We start from the raw sequence: 17,556 nt of genomic DNA, 5'->3' as shown, positions 1-17,556 counted from the left end.
AGGATGGCAGTACAATGTCTTCCTTGAGATGGAAGGTCGAAATGACTTTAGGAAGAAAGGAAGGCTGCGGCCGCAGCACCACCTTATCCTTGTGGAAGATCAGATAGGGAGCCTTTCACGACAAGGCTGCCAGCTCAGAACCCGTCTTAACTGACATATCAGCCACCAAAAGGACAACTTTCTGAGAAAGTGTCAACAAGGGAACTTCCCTAATGTTCTCAAACGGTGGTTTCTGAGGCACCTAGGAGGTCATGCCGTTAAGGTCATTGACTGTAAAGCAGGATGACGTATGGGACCTTGCGACAGCAGGTACTCTCATAGCGGTAGACGCCAAGGGACGTCCGCTTTTCAAATCCCCATGGAGGTAGTGGAGGACGGACTGGAGGGGCCGCATGCCGAACCCCCTGTACAAACGTGCTCAACTAGAGGAGTGAGCCGCAGGGGTCGTTGGGAAAAAAAAAATAAAAAATACAGCCAGGGCAGATATCTGCCCCCGAATTGTACTTAAATCAAATTTGTGGTCCACCCCATGCTGTAAGAATATGTAGGTCTTCCAAGTGCGAAGGTAAATCTTCCTGAAGGACGATTTCCGAGCACTCCTCATGGTAGAGATCACCGAGTCTGACAGGCCCCGGTCTCTTAGCACCTGGCTCTCAATAGCCCTGCCGTTAAGCCAGCGACTGTAAAACAGGATGGCGTATTGGACCTTGAGACAGCACGGATGCCGAGGCCAATCCGGAGCAATTAGGATCATTGGAATTCCCTTCTGTCTCCACACTGAGAAGCAGATGAGGAAGGAGCTTCAGGCTGGGTTCACACTTGTCCGACAAACGCTCCGACATTGGGAGCTCATGTCGCATGACGTGTAAAAAAAAAAATCAATGTTTGCATATGAGACCTGTCTTAACTGGTCCGACACAAGTCGGTCCGACTTTGAAAATGCTCCCTGTACTACTTTGGTCCGACATTGATCCTACTTCAGCCCACTGAACATCATTGAAGTCGGACCAAAGTAGGAGCCTTGTCCTTACCATCCGAATTTTGACATCCGACATGTGATTACAGCAGCAGTAAAGGGAATTTCTCACTCTGGGATTGTTTTGATTGGTCAAACAACAAGTCAGACTATCACAAAGTCGGATCAAAGTAGTATCCTGTTCATGAAAGTCGGATGGATGTAGGACCAATGTTGCAGAGCAAAGTAGAATGAAAGTCGTACTGCTGTCGTGTAGTATAGTGTGAACCCAGCCTTAGAGAAGGGAAGGCATAGGTTAGCCGGTACTGACTCCACAGTTCTACTAACGCATCTGTCACGTCAGCCCATGGGTCTCTTGACCTGGCCACAAACCTCAATACCTTCCGATTGAGGCGAGACGCCAGAAGATCTACATCTGGTGTGCCCCATCTTGGGCAAATGAGCTGAAACACATCCTGGTGCAGAGACCATTCTCCTTGGTCCAGCATCTGGCGGCTCAGGTAGTCCGCCTGTTAGTTTTCCACGCCCGGAATGTATATGGCCAACAGGGCCGGTACACTCCTTTCTGCCCACCTTAGTGTGCGAGCGACCTCTGACGCTGCAGCCAAGCTTATTGTTCCTCCTTGATGGTTGACATATGCCACTGCAATCCTCCGGAGACCAGCGAACCTTGGTCAACTGAACCCCCGAGACCCCCCGCCCCAACCGGTAAGGTTGGCATTTGTCGTGATGACTATCCAGTGAAATGGAAGGAACGACTTCCCGGACAGAAGTGCCGGTGAGGTCAGCCACCAAACAAGGGAGGCCCTGACCAGATGGCTCACCCAGGTTTGATAATCCAGGGATGATAGGCACTTATCCCATCTGGACAGAATTTCCTTCTGTAGCACTCGCATGTGAGATTGTGCATATGGTACCGCCTCGAAGGAGGCCACCTTGAGGCCCAGGACTCGCATGCAAAAGCAGAGCGACGACCATTTCTGGGATGTCAACTGCCGCACCGCAGCCTGAAGGGTCTGCAACTTTTCCACAGGGAAAAAAAAACCCTTGCCTCTGAGTCATCCAGAATCAACCCCAGATATACTAGACGTTGAGTCGCTACCATTACTGAATTCTGAGTGTTCAGTATCCAATCAAAATGTCGGAGGGTTTGACAGGTTATAGACACGCTCAACTCTAATTCTGAGCTTGAAGCGGCTCTCAGAAGAAGGTCGTCCAAGTAGCCCACAATAGCGATGCCACGTTGTCTTAGTAGGGCGAGAATTGGGGCAAGCACCTTGGTGCCGATGCCAGGCCAAAGGGGAGAGCCACAAATTGATAGTGGTCTTCCCTGACCGCAAAAAGCAGATATCTGATGCTTTGTGCATATGGGGACATGTAAATAGGCATCCCTGATGTCCAAGGATGCCAGAAAGTCCCCCGGCTGGAGGGCAGTGATGACAGAGCGAACCGATTCCATACGGAATCTTTGTACCTTCACAAAGCAATTGAGGGTCCTGAGGTCCAGAATTGGGCGAACGCCCTCCTTCTTTGGTCCTATGGACAGATTTGAGTAAAACCCCTGAAACCGTTCCTGTACTCGCACAGGGATAACCACACCACATTTTAGCAGGTCTTGAACTACCCTAAATAGAGCCTTCCGACGAGTAGATTGTAGTTGGAGGGAAAAAAAATCTGTTTGGTGGGCAAGATAGAATTTCTATCTTGTACCCTGAAGAGACTACCTCGCAAACCCTCTGGTCGGGGACCTGAGATGTCCACCGGGTCGCAAAAATCGCGAAGACATCCCCCCACCCAAGAGATAGGCCTTGTACCAGTTGGTCAGCTAGAGCTACCTCGTTCGGGGAAGCCTGACATGCTTGTAACCCATTGAGCAGCATCTTTGCCCATTCCATCAGTGTCTGAGACACCAGGGCCCCAACTATGGTTGGGCATACAGCCGAACCTACTACCGTGTATAGGTTGCGGGTGATCGCCTCAGCCTTCTTGTCCGCAGGGTCCTTGAAGGCGGGAGCCCCCTCCACCGGTAAGGTGGTTAGCTTGTTTAGTCTGGACACAGGAGGGTCCACTATCGGGGGCGAGGTCCATCTTTTCAAGAAACTCTCTTAAAGAGGGTAACGCACCGTCAGATTTTTAGGGACTGAAAAAAAGCCTTCTGTGGTTTGTCCTACTCCTTGTATAAAAGTTTGTCTAAATAAGACACACAAGGAAACACCTTAGCAGTGCGGGTCGCCTTACGGAACCCAAACGGGACCGGCGCTTCTGTTGCTTCTGCAGGCCCCTCTATTTTTAGAGTATCACGCACTGCAGTGATAAGGTCACTTACCAGAGCCCTATCGTGTACGGACCTGGATCCGGAGTCGGTGGACGCTATGTCAGGAATCCTAGATGCCTTTGTTGCCAAGATGGAAGCAGCGCGTGGGAAAACGGGGGCTAGAAAGCACCCCCACCCACCGCCATTTTCTGGGGACAACTCGGATGCAGAGCCGAGTCCAGCTACGGCTCATGACCCTGGCTCTGAGGTATCTGAGGATGCAGACCAAGATCGGTCCTATAGACTGGTCACATGCATGCTCTGGAGCGTATAGCTCACTGGCCACTAGGGGTGCAACGGATCAAAAAACTCACGGATCGGATCATTTTCGGATCAGTAAAAAAAAAAAAAAAGTAACACTAATAGCCATTTTTCCCACACTGTAATAATAGCCAACATTGCCCTCACACTAATAAACAGTAACACTGTAATGGCTATTATTACAGTGGGAAAAATGGCTATACATATACAGTGTACTGTGTTACTGAGTGTTTTCTAGTGTGGGGGCCGGGGCAATGTTGGCTATTATTACAGTGTGGGAAAAATGGCTAACATTGCCCCGGCCCCCACACTAGTAAACACTCAGTAACACAGTACACTGTATATGTATAGCCATTTTTCCCACTGTAATATAGCCAACATGAATCAACTCACTGTACTAATCAGTCTCACTGTACTCGGTTCGGTTGCATGCAGACAGCGCGCTCTTGCAGAATAGAAGATCCACGAGCAGAGGGAGGGGCGATGACGTCAGCGCGCAGCGCCGCCACGTGTACCAAGATGGCCGACCGCTCCGGAGCTAGGCCGAAGCCGCGGCCTTTCCTAAGGCCGCGGCGGCGGTGCGCTCCGCGTATCGCATTCTGTGCCGATCCGAACAGGTCGGCTTGTTCAGATCGCGGATCAGGCACGATCCGTTGCACCCCTACTGGCCACCCGTAGAGCGACGGGCCTGTGCGTAGCTGTGGTCAGCACGCGCTCGATGGCTCAAACTGGGGGGGGGGGGGGGGACTACAAGGACCTGGGATCCAGCCTGTCGCCCATTTGGCAGTTAATTGAAGATCACAGGAAAAGAAAAAAAAATATGTTTTAAATAAAACCAAAAAGTAGAGTTGAAATAAAGCCTCCAGGCCTATGGGCCCGAAGGGAGCCATGTCTTCTTAACTAGGCAGAAAAAAAACTGAGCTACTTGGTGCAGGCTGAGAGGATATAGCCAGTAGGAGGGGGGCTGTTCAGCTTTGAAGTTGTTAACACTTTCTGCCTAGTCACTCCTAAAGGAAGGTCAATACCCACTTTGTCAAGATTAAGGCTGTGTCCGTCCATGAACGAAAGAGATTTTTTTTTCATATATGATGCACATCCACAGTGCTGCTCCACCTGTTTCTCAGTCTTTTTTTAAGAAAAGAGTATACTGTTCTGGCCTCATACTCCATGTGGATCAGCTGACGTCGGATTGTAACTGAAATCACTAAAAGGGTGTCAGCAGCGTGTGTGAAGAGAACAAAGGGCGCGCCAGTAATTCTAGCTCCAGGATCTGGATATTGTATATCCTGAACACATAATCTTCTGACAAAAAAAAAAGACAGAAAAGTAAAAAGCACAGAACGTATATTATATTATATTATATTATATTATAGGAAAGAATGGATAATAGCATTTCTAGTTTTCAGCTTATTGCCTTGGCTATAGGGCTCTGTGGGAATGATCATTGTCTCTTATCCCAGGGATAATAAAAATTCCAGTAGATTTATTTTACACACACACACTATATATATATATATATATATATATATATATATATATATATATATAAATTAAATAGAATTTTAAATAGTAAACCAACGTTGAGTGAACAAACAGTTATAAGATAAATTGATATAATAAACTACCAATGATAAACCAGTGATAGGGGTAGTGAAAGTCACCACCAATAAACAATATGAACAAATCAATAAAGTTCATTCACATATGTCCGTGTTCAATAGTATTTGTGCTCAAAGGAAATGCTTGAAGTTCAATAATAGGGGTTTCCACCTCCACCAAGACTAGAATTCACCCCAAATGTGCACAAAGGGATGGCTCCTTACCACAAGGTGTTGACCTTTTTAATTAAAGCGGTGGTTCACCCTCAATAACAACATTCTAGCATTAAATTAAGCATAGTAGCGTGAGCTACAGTATGCCTTTATTTTATTTTTTTGCCCCGTACTCACTGTTTAATCCTATAGTGAAGATTCCGACTCCCCGCGGGGAATGGGCGTTCCTATCCAGAGGGAAGATGATTGATGGCTGGCTATGGCATGTCACGCTCCCCGAAGATAGCCGGAGTAGGTCTCGGCTCTTCACGGCGCTATACGGTGCCTGCGCACAGACTATGCGCAGGCGCCATGAAGAGCCAAGTCCTATTTCGGCTATTCCCGGAGAAGCGTGACGCGCCAGAGCCGGCCGTCAATCATCTTCCCTCTGGATAGGAACGCCCATTCCCCGCGGGGAGTCGGAATCTTCACTATAGGATTAAACAGTGAGTACGGGACAAAAAAAATAAATAAAGGCATACTGTAGCTCGCGCTACTATGCTTAATTTAATGCTAGAAAAAAAAAAATTATAGGGTGAACTTTCTCTTTAAAAAGTGGTCAAATAAGCTTTATGTAACAAAACCCGGTACTTCAGAACTCCATTGGCGGCTCTAGTTCCCTTGATACAGCCAGACTCCAAATGTCACAATACCGAACAGAGAGAAGGGGAGACCGCCATAGTGTAATACCGTTTATTGTAAAAAAATTATAAAAGCATAACATCGCCAAGTGGCCCCTTACTTTTGTTGGTGCCTTAGTCCTTAGCACTGAGGCTAAGGAGCATTGCAATGTTTGTGAAGAGTGTTCCACGCTGGGGAAGCTGGCGTGCGTTCCAACTCTCGGATCCGGAGAGCCAGCGGGACCGGAAGTGCGTAAATTGTGCGTAACCAGGCGCCTCGACGTACGTTTCGTGTTGCCACATCGTCGACGCTTTCTGACGCGATCACCCCTGAGCAAGCAGAGGTTCACGGGGCAGATCATCACTGATCCGCCCCATGTGAAAGAGCCCAAACACTAACCATGAGTGAAAGAAATGTTTTTGTGTTATCATTCATATTCTCTGAAAAATGGCCAAGAAATCATAAATTCTGCCATAAATTCATAAACTTATGAGCACAAAAATTAATTTTTATGATGTCATTAAGACATATTTTATATTAAACGTGCAACAAAATATTAGAGATTTCCATAAAAGTAAATAATAACCATCTAAAGTAAAAAGTCCTTTGAGACCACATGATTTATACTTTTAAAGTATAAATCACGTGGTCTCCAAGGACTTGCCTATAGATAGTCAATGGAAATCTTTAATACATTTTTGTTAAGCATTTTATATAAAATATGTCTTGTTGATTATTGGCACCCTAAAAATCCCAAGTAAATTATACCTTTGGTCTTCCCACATACATACTCCAAAACCACGCGAGAAGCCTACCCAGAGGAGCGGGGGCTGTTTTAGTTGCAAAGGCCAATTCCATAATAAAACTGATGGTTTTAGAATGAGGATGTTCAACAGGTGTGATAGTCAGGTCTCCAAAAAACTTTTAGCGATGTGAAGTACTGTTATGATGATCGCTGGATAAAATATTCAGAGAATTTTTCTTTTTACCTAAAATTCTCCTTAAAAAACACACACACACACACACACACACACATTTGCCCAACATTGTGACTTATGTACACAGAGAATGTTAACAGTACTGACAGTTCCCCTTTAACGCAAACCTTTTCTAAGAGATACATGGGCACAGTCACTGTCAGTTCTATAGTGACGAGGTTAGTGTTCTGTCTATTGCATGGACCAGTTGGGTTTAGTAATGTTTGAGTAACTGACTTGAAACAAGTATGTAGTTGTACAGTCAGAAAGCCTTACTCGTACGCTTGCTCCAGCTAATGGAAGTGAAGTACTGAAGTTGAAGGGTTAACAGTACAGCCAAGAAAAAAAAAAAAAAAAAAAAAAAAAGCAGCAACGGCAGTCTCCAGGTGTCTCTCAGAAAGGGGAGAAGCAAACAATATCAATTAGTATTCCCCATAGCAGCCGTCATTGCACTGGGACTAGGGGTGCAACGGATCGTCACCGATCCGTGATCCGAACGGGCCACCCCGTTCGGATCGGCATACCACACGATCCGCGGATCGCTCCGGAGCCTCGGCCGTAGGAAAGTCCCCGGCTTCGGCCTAGCTCGGGAGCTGGCGGCCATCTTGCTCCACCCCAGTGGAGAGCGTGTGCTTGCCAGTGACCCTTCACAGCATGGGACTGAATTCCCCTGGCTGCTCGGACAGAAGCGATGGATGTCACCGACTCACCCGTGATTACACAGTAATCTGTAAGTGTCTGGAAGGGGGAATGGCCAGCCTCTGCTCTACAGATAAGATAATGTTAGGTGAGGGAATCGGGAACAAGTGCACTATATAGAGAGGTGAGAAACGAAGCCAGCAGTGTGTGTTCAGCTTGTTACTTCCTCTCACTCACTTTCTCCTCTCCCTAACCTGCCTGCTTGGAATGCCGTGCTGGAACAATCACACAGGGCTGTGAGGGGATCATGAGAGTCCTTAGGTGAAGAGGGCTTAACCTGTCAGTATGTGTTTGTACATCGCTACTGTCTGTGTGTGCTACACTGAGACACTTCCCCCACTGTATACACAGCATGTCACAGTACACCGTCCCTTTGCTTCACACACTGTGAATGGCATTGTCCAGGTCCCTGTTTAACCACTTCAGCCTCTGAAGATTTACCCCCCCCCCCCCCCTTCCTGACCAGAGCATTTTTTTGCGATACGGTACTGTGTCGCTCATATATTTAGGCCAATATGTACTCTGATAAATGTTTTTTGGTAAACCTTACATGCTTGCTAATGTGACAGAACTTCTCTGATATTAATATTTAACTTAATGTGAAAATCGGAGGTGTTCTGTTACATTAGCACGCATGTAAGGTTTGCTGCAGATTTTAAAATGTAACATGTAAACAGTCCGTCAGATTTACATATTCTGTATTTAAGCTCCGTTTTGTGTTGAAAATAACTGAATCTAAAACTCTGTTGGGTGTAACAAGATTAGTATTTTTTTTTTGCTGATCCGAAAAATGATCCGATCCGTGACTCCTGATCTGAGGATCGATCCGATCTGTGAGTTTTCTGATCCGTTGCACCCCTAACTGGGACAGGTTAGAACATAATAGGAACCGATTGGTTGCTAATGAACAAGACAGACCTTTCCAACGTGTGACATGCAGCACCCTTACCGGAAGGTAACTGTTCACACCAATGTTCTTAACAGTTTCACTAAACACATTGAGGTCTTCAGGCATGCTCTTCGGGTGGTTCAATAGGATCTCATTCCCCAGCCGCCATATAATCTGTGAAACAAAGAGAAGACTTAAGCAAATGCTTCCGAGACCCACTGTGGTTCCACTTTACCAATGTACAAAAAGCCCGGAGATGCTGTAGGATTGTCAAAAATAGGGTACCCGCCTTCTAATGTGTAAAAATAGGAAAAACAATCAGCGCAAACAACCAATATGAATAAACAAAATTAAATGCTAGCTGAACACAAATAGGTAATCACAAGCCTATAGAAACAATACAAAAACAATAGGTATGTGCAGCGCAAATAAAGTAAAAAATTAAACAGTGATATGCAAATCACAATAAATACATATATATATATATATATATATATATATATATATATATATATATATATATATATATATATATAAAGGATAAAGTCCCTCATGAAGAAGGTGAGTTTGAATAATCTGCTGGTGAACGTGACAACAAAATCCTCCACCACACAATGTGCTTACCAGAAAAGATGGACTTCTCTGTGGAAGAAGGTCATGTGAGCATGTATCCAAAAAGGGATAATACCAAATGATCCATGCAGCAGGAGTGTCTCCAAACAGGTGAGCAGCAAAACCAGGGCTGGCCTGCAGTGTCCATGATCTCCACTAAAAGTTGCTGGGTGAAATCGCATTGGAGTGCATGACCAAAAAATAACAAAAGTATGGAACAAGCGGGGAAGCTGAATATAACAGTCCTGCTCTCCGCTGGATTGTTATATTCAGCTTCCCCGCTTATTCGATACTTTCGTTATATCCCTGTGCTACCATCATAAGAAAAAAAGAAAAAAAAAGGGGAAAGGAGACTCCCAGGGGCCTATGCACAGCTGAAAAAAATTGTAGACTCTTGAATAAAGTTTTTATAAATGTATTTAATAAGTATCAAAAATTGTTGTATATAAAAGGATGAGAAAAATGGATCCAATACATACAGGGATAACATTAGGAGCTCTGGTATGCAATTGATATATGACGTTCACATATACATATCTATATCTCACAATGACCATATGCAGTTAACCATTTGGCTGCCACATACGGATTCCCAACATGTTTCGATCATTTGAATGGTACCGATCTTCTTCGGGGGGGGGGGGTTATATATATATATTTAGATATCTCACATGGAACACCATAGAATCTAAACCAGAGTGTATCATAAAAACATGGTGGACAAATCCTCAATAGTGTGGCCATGCAGACGAGCACCAGTTGAGGGAGGTCCGGGTTTGCCTTCTTTGATTGTCTGGCAGAATTAAATAACATTTTCTATCTAGATCTGTCTCTTGCTCTTTATTTGCAGCATTGTGGGAAGTACCATCAGTGATTACAAGCTTCAAGGTCCAGAAAAACTTGTCCTTTAATTAAGGATGACTGATGGATTAGTATATGTTGCAGTCCTATCTTCACTCCAGTCTGCTTATACAAGTGAATGCTGCAGGATTGTAACTGAAGGAGGTGTACCCTGGCCAAACCTGATGAAGGTGAAGGTAAAGGGTCCCCCCCCCTTTTGGCCAATATATTTAATCTCAAAACATTTTTTTTTTTTTTTTTTGTCAAGCTTTCAGTAATCTGAGTAAAAGGATAATCTGGTGGCTGGCTATGGTTTACTACATTTTAATCAGCTTTATTATATAAAACTGCATGTAGATAATATCTTTCCTTATAGAGCATGGGTCTTCAAACTACGGCCCTCCAGTTGTTTAGGAACTACAATTCCCATCATGCCTAGTCATGTCTGTGAATGTCAGTGTGTTACAATGCCTCATGGGACGTGTAGTTCTACAACAGCTGGAGGGCCGTAGTTTGAGGATCCCTGTTATAGAGGGAGGAACACATTGCAGTATAGGAATACAATTACCTCTGGAGCGTTCGCCATCAATCTACTACTTTGGCTCTCCAGGATGTGCATATAGGAGATGAAAAAACTAGTGGCCCTCTGCCATTCGTTCTTATACAGAGCATCATGGATGAGATTAAAACATGCGTTGGATGTTTTAGTAGAGGTAGTAGGCATATCTGTATTGGAGAAAAAAAAAAAAAAAGGAGTGTTGGGGGGGTCATGAGAATTCATCCCCATGGCCTAAACCAGAAATGAAAAGCAACTATTATTCAGCATGAAATCAGTTCACATTTAATAGCTTTGGACACAGGACCCTACATCAGTGGTGGGCAACTTTTCTGATATGGAAGGCTGTCAGAGACTGCAGACATGCAACGGAGATGGACAGACTACAAACCAAGCTACAAGAAATGGCCAGGCAGACTGCAGAGATGCTAAAAGGAGTTGTAGACCAGTGTTTCTCAACTCCAGTCCTCAAGGCGCACCAACAGGTCTTGTTTTCAGGCTTTCCATTATTTTGCACAGGTGATTTTATCAGTTTCACTGCCTTAGAAATTACCACAGCAGTTTCATCTGAGGGAAATCCTGAAAACATGACCTGTTGGTGCGCCCTGAGGACTGGAGTTGAGAAACACTGTTGTAGACTAAGGACAAGCTTCAGCAAACCGTCCCAGTCTGTTACCACAATACACGAGACTGCTAGAGATCACTGCTATTACAGGGCAATAGAGAAACATAGGCTACTGTCTGCAGGGGCTGCAAGGAAAGTGCCAACAGGCTGCAGGTTGGGTACCATGACACTGCACAGAAGCAAAAACTACTTACTCCATGTGTGAGGAGCTTTGCTAATCTGGCTGCACTGGATTACACTGCATTTGTCAGTTTGCACCTTCAGGACAAAGCGGCTGTTTCTTCTGAGGGGAGATTCACCCTCTGAGAATTTATCATTCCATTGCTCTGCAACCTCAGCTGCACAGATGAATGAATAGGAAGAGATCAGAGGCTTCCTGCTTATTCACAACCTGAAGCATAGTAAATACAGTTTACGATGATTCAGTTATGAATGATTCGTACCGACTGCTAAGTGTGTTCATTCAGAAATTCCCTTCCCCCGCTCTCCATCCATCTGTGTGGCTGCAGCAGCTGCTAGCAGAAGAGAAAAGGAAGAAAGCTGGCAGCACTGCAAGGTAAAGGGGCACACAGGGGGGGGGGGGGCAGACAGCAGATGGAGAGAGTATGTGCTAGAACCAATCCCACTGGAGTGCAGCTAGAGCAGGGTTTGACAAATTTGCTTGGAATCTAGGAGCCAGCTAAAAAAGTTAGGAGCCAGAAAACGCACCCCGTCCCGACGAGCTTGCGCGCAGAAGGGAACACATACGTGAGCAGCGCCCACATATGTAAACGTTGTTCAAACCACACATGTGAGGTATCGCCGCGATCGTTAGAGCGAGAGCAATAATTCTAGCTCTAGACCTCCTCTGTAACTCAAAACATGCAACCTGTAGATTTTTTTAAACGTCGCCTATGAAGATTTTAAAGGGTAAAAGTTTGTCGGCATTCCACAAGCGGACACAATTTTGAAGCGTGACATGTTGGGTATGAATTTACTCGGCGTAACATTATCTTTCATAATATAAAAAAAAAATGGGGATAACTTTACTGTTGTCTTATTTTTTAATTAAAAAAAAGTGTAATTTTTTCCCCAAAAAAGTGCGCTTGTAAGACCGCTGCACAAATACGGTGTGACAGAAAGTATTGCAACGATCGACATTTTATTCTCTAGGGTGTTAGGATAAAAAATATATATAATGTTTGGGGGTTCTATTTAGAGGGAAGAAGATGGCAGTGAAAAATGACATTAGAATTGCTGTTTAACTTGTAATGCTTAACTTGTAATACCAACGGCCACCACCAGATGGCGCCAGCTCACACAAGGAAGAGCTGGGGACTTCACAAGGCCGCGGCCTCAATTACCGGACATCACGGGCCCCCCGCGATCGAGCGGCGGGGGAGGTGGGGGCCTAGTCCGCCGCGATCCTGAGGAAAGGGCGCTCTGCGGACTAGGCCGAAGCTGCGGCCTCACCTAAAACATCCTGCCCGCAGCGATCGCGGGCAGGATGTTTTAGGCGAGGCCGCAGCTTCGACCTAGTCCGCGGAGCGCCGGTCCTATGGAACAAAACATTTTTTTGCCCACCTTCCAAGCCAAGTCGCCAGGACACTATTTCTAGTCGCCATGGCGACCGGGATTTGTCGAGCCCTGAGCTAGAAGCTGGCAAAGTTGCAGGGAAAGACAGAAAGGGATTGGTGTCTGCAATAAGACAGTACAGCCAGTCCTCCTGCTCGGCAGGTGTCCGGGCCCCCCTTTTCAACTGATGGGGCCCCGGGCCTAGTACAGGAGGGCTGGCTGTACTACCTTATCAGCGTCCCTGACACATGCATTACAGCAGGCCAACTGTGTGAACTCAGCCTAAATGTTTTAATTACCTTTATCTCTTGTTTTCCTCCTTGGAAGACAAATCCCGTAATCTTCATTTTGTTCTGGCTCCTCTTCCATCACTTCATCTGAATGGTCGCCGTTACTTTCCATATCTGAAAATGTAAAAAAAAAAAGATATTGTGCTCTGACCTCATTTTATAGACAGTTTGTTGCTGTGAATCTAAAGTTCGCTACAGACTCACTCCAGAAAAATGTATATTTCAGTTCTGGCTAGATAGTACAGTTAAAAATTGAACTTTAGGCAAACAAATAAATACACAGATAAAAACCACTCAGTATACTGTAGCGGTTTTACCTACAAAATAATTTGTATTCCTGTGACTTGCACATGCTTATCAGAGAGCACAGCCAGCTGGGTGCCCACACTTCCAGTTAAGGAATACCGTGGTGGCCTCTGTGCTGCTGCATTGAAAGGTGGAACAGCAGATGGAGTTAATCCTTCTGTTCACTCTGCTCTCTCCTCCTATCAGCATGTTATGTGCCAACACATTTGCATACAACACACTTTGTTGACTCAAATTCCTGCCCCACCCTCTTCTAGTTTGTGCGCTTCTGTAAAAAAATGTATTCATGAATACAAAGCTGCATTAATCTGTGTCCTTTATAGCTGCCTGGAGTTCAGAATTAAAGCCAAACATTGTGATTGTTTAGAATAATGATTCACAACCTCAGTCCTCAAGTTCCCCCAACAGGCCCTGTTTTGGGAATTTCTCTTAGATAAAATAGCTGTCCAAAGTCATTGACTCTGATATTAGGCACCTGTGCAAAATAAAGTAAAAACCTGAAAACATGGCCTGTTGGGGGTACTTGTGGACTGAGGTTGAGAATCACTGCTTTACCGAACTAAAATGTATTTTAGCAGGGGGACAATGTTACGTGCTTCACCCCAGGCACATGACATGGGCTCACCCGAAGCACAGAGACTAAGTGGCACCTTGGTCTTCAACAGAGCACCCAGCAAGGAGTGACAGGCCAGTGACCCTAGTATAGAGGTCGACCGATTTAAGAAATCGGCATCGGGCTATTATTATGCAAATTGGGGCGATTACTGACCGCACTGTGCCCGTCGACCCACAAGTGTTCCTCCTCCCTTTCCCCACACTCCATTGGCAGAGCGGCACTTGACAGACACTCAGTGTGTGAAACTGACATACCGGTATGTAACTAAATGCAGAGAGATACCAGCTGTCAGAATTCAGCGGTGATGTCGGGGGTGGGCGGGACCCAGCAGCTATCAAACACCAGCCAATGGGATGGGATGTGAGCAGGCCGCTACATGTATGTGGCCCTGCCCCCTTTCTTAAGCAGCTCAATCATTGGCTGGCGTTTGATAGCTGCAGGGCCCCACCTACCCCTGACATCACTTCTGAACTTTGATAGCTGGTCTTCTCTCTGCATTCAGTTACATATGTCAGTTTCACACAGTTACACTATATCGGCTCAGTTTGAAACCTGCCAGTGCCACCAATCAGTGCAACCAGTGCTACCTGCCAGCCCCTCCCCTTCAGTCCTATCGCCCACCCTTGTCTGCCACCGCCAATCAGTGGCACCTACCAAAAAATCTGCCTAAAACACCGGCATCATATATCGGCCATCGCTCCCCCGATTTCTAAATATCGGCATCGGCCAGAGAAAAACCCATATGGGTCGACCTACAAAGATTTTTCTTTTGGCAGGTGCCACTGATTGGCACTGGCAGGTGGCAGACAAGGGTGGGCGATAGGACTGAGGGGGAGGGGCTGGCAGGTAGCAGTCGTGACGGCCCCTCATCTCTATTCCTTTATCATGGCCACCCTGTTCTTGTGATGCCCTGGTGACATCTTGCAGCAAAGTCATCCATGGGCCACTAGGATTTGCTGCAAGATGTCACCAGGGCATCAAAAGAACAGGGTGGCCATGATAAAGGAATAGAGATGAGGGCCCGTCACGACTTCACAACCAAAAACATTTTTTTTCCAATTGTCACCCGTTTTAGGTTAACGATTAAGTTCACCTTTACAGAAAATTCTGTAAGGTGAACTTACACAGGACCCCCTCCTCATTCCCCCGGTACCGCTGACCTGGAGCGCGGTGATCACCTGTCCCAACACCTTGTATAGCCACTTAACCGGGCTTAGAAATCCCATTGGCTTAATCTCCAAAACATACCTCGTCAGGTGGTACGTTTAGAAGCATTCTAATTAATCGGCGCCATCACATAGGCGGCATGACTAATCAGAATCCATGTAGGCCGTCCTGTCACTGCGGGCAAAGATGAGAGAAAGCCAGAAGGATTTCGAATCCCCGGACCAGTACAGTGGCGATGTGTCAGAACAGACGATCGTCCCTCTCCAGGTTAGCGGAAAATATAAATAAAAATTTGGCTAACTTTACTGTTGTCTTATTTTTTAATTAAAAGAAAGTGTATTTTTTCCCAAAAAAAGTGCGCTTGTAAGACCGCTGCGCAAATACAGTGCGACAAGAAGTATTGCAATGACCGCAATTTTATTATTTAGGGTGTTAGAATTTTTATATATATATAAAATGTTTGGGGGTTCTAAGTAATTTTCTAGCATAAAAACTTGTTTTTAACTTGTAAACAACAATTCTGAGAAAGAGGCTCGGTCCGTTAGTGGTTAATTTCGGCTCCTGTCTGAATTGCCATCATGTGACATTCTACTGAGCATGCCCAGAATAGCTACCTCACCATTTGCCCCAACAGCAGATAGAGAAGCTCTTTGGGATTAGAATGCCTGACAATATTTTATTGCAGTCTGTGGCGTGCCTCCCTGTCCTGGTGACACCTGAACCTCCTATTTCTTGTGCTGGTGTCATAGGGGCAGGAAGTGGGTGGAAAACCTCCCTAAGGGGGTCACAGACACAAATAAAAGTCTAAGGGCCAGATCCACAGCCAGCCAGCGCAACGTAACTTTTTCCATTTAACCACTTAAGCCCTGGACCAATATGCTGCCTAAAGACCCAAGGTGTTTTTACAGTTCGGGACTGCGTCGATTTAACAGACAATTGCGCGGTCGTGCGACGTGGCTCCCAAACAAAATTGGCGTCCTTTTTTTTCCCACAAATAGAGCTTTCTTTTGGTGGTATTTGATCACCTCTGCGGTTTTTATTTTTTGCGCTATAAACAAAAATAAAGCGACAATTTTGAAAAAAATGCAACATTTTTTACTTTTTGTTATAATAAATATCCCCCAAAAACATATATAAATTTTTTTTTTTCCTCAGTTTAGGCCGATACGTATTCTTCTACCTATTTTTGGTAAAAAAAAAAAAATCGCAATAAGCGTTTATCGATTGGTTTGCGCAAAATTTATAGCGTTTACAAAATAGGGGATAGTTTTATAGTTTTATTGCATTTTTATTATTTATTTTTTTTACTACTAATGGCGGCGATCAGCGATTTTTTTTCGTGACTTCGACATTTTGGCGGACACTTCGGACAATTTTGACACATTTTTGGGAACATTGTCATTTTCACAGCAAAAAATGCATTTAAATTGCATTCTTTATTGTGAAAATGACAGTTGCAGTTTGGGAGTTAACCACAGGTGGCGCTGTAGGATTTAGTGTACACGTAGTGTGTGTTTACAACTGTAGGGGGGTGTGGCTGTAGGAATGACGTCATCGATCGAGTCTCCCCTATAAAGGGGATCACTCGATCGATGCAGCGCCATAGTGAAGCACGGGGAAGCCGTGTTTACATACGGCTCTCCCCGTTCTTCAGCTCCGGGGAGCGATCGCGACGGAGCGGCTATAAACGAATAGCCGCGCCGTCATCCCGGATCGCTCCCCACGGGAATCCGACCGTCGCATGTAGCGGGGGGGTCCCGATCGGACCCCCGACCCACGTCAAGGCAGGCACGTACAGGTACGTTGATGTGCCTGTCCGTGCCATTCTGCCAACGTATATCTACATGAGGCGGTCGGGAAGTGGTAAGTTACACTGCCGCAAAGTTGCCAAGTTAGGTGCCGATCCACAAAGCACTTACCTGGAAATTTGCGGCGGTGTAACTTAAATCCGTCTGGCGCAAGGCGGGCCAATTCAAATGGGCGAGTCCCATTTAAATTAGGCGCGCTCCCGCGCCGGACGTACTGCGCATGCTCCGTCGGGTAACTTACCCGACGTGCATTGCGCTAACAGACGTCGCTCCGACGTCATTTGCTTAGACGGTAACGTAAATGGCGTCCAGCGCCATTCACGGACGTCTTACGCAAACGACGTAGAGTTTGAATTTTCGACGCGGGAACGACGGCCATACTTAATAGGGCTTAGTCAAATAGGACTCAGCCCTATTTTTACACGGCGTAACTCGACGTAGAATTAGCGCGACGGGCCCGTCGGAACGTTCGTGGATCGCCGTAAGTGTTCATTTGCATATTCTAGGCTGGCCGCAATGGCCTCGCCACCTAGCGGCCGGCCTAGAATTGCATCCTTAAGATCCGACAGTGTAATTCAATTACACATGTCGGATCTTCTGTCTATCTCTTGGAAACTGATTCTGTGGATCAGTT

At 45.7% G+C, this 17,556-nt stretch overlaps 1 protein-coding gene across 2 annotated transcripts in view; it reads right to left on the bottom strand.

Moving 5' to 3' along the window:
- TAF1A (TATA-box binding protein associated factor, RNA polymerase I subunit A) overlaps positions 1-17,556 on the bottom strand; it is a 47,724-nt gene that overhangs the window by 29,661 nt on the left and 507 nt on the right. For both annotated transcript variants that reach the window (XM_040351410.1, XM_040351411.1), the window contains exons 2-4: positions 13,035-13,139; positions 10,569-10,726; positions 8,609-8,722 (exon numbers count right to left, since the gene is read on the bottom strand). In XM_040351410.1, coding sequence (XP_040207344.1) covers positions 8,609-8,722; positions 10,569-10,726; positions 13,035-13,139 — 377 coding nt within the window. The remainder of the gene's footprint in view (positions 1-8,608; positions 8,723-10,568; positions 10,727-13,034; positions 13,140-17,556) is intronic.

The sequence above is a fragment of the Rana temporaria genome, chromosome 4 (assembly GCF_905171775.1).
Source record: "Rana temporaria chromosome 4, aRanTem1.1, whole genome shotgun sequence".
In the NCBI taxonomy this organism is placed as follows: Eukaryota; Metazoa; Chordata; class Amphibia; order Anura; family Ranidae; genus Rana; species Rana temporaria.
Note: the sequence above shows the minus strand (reverse complement) of the source record. Positions and strands in the feature narration are given on the sequence as shown.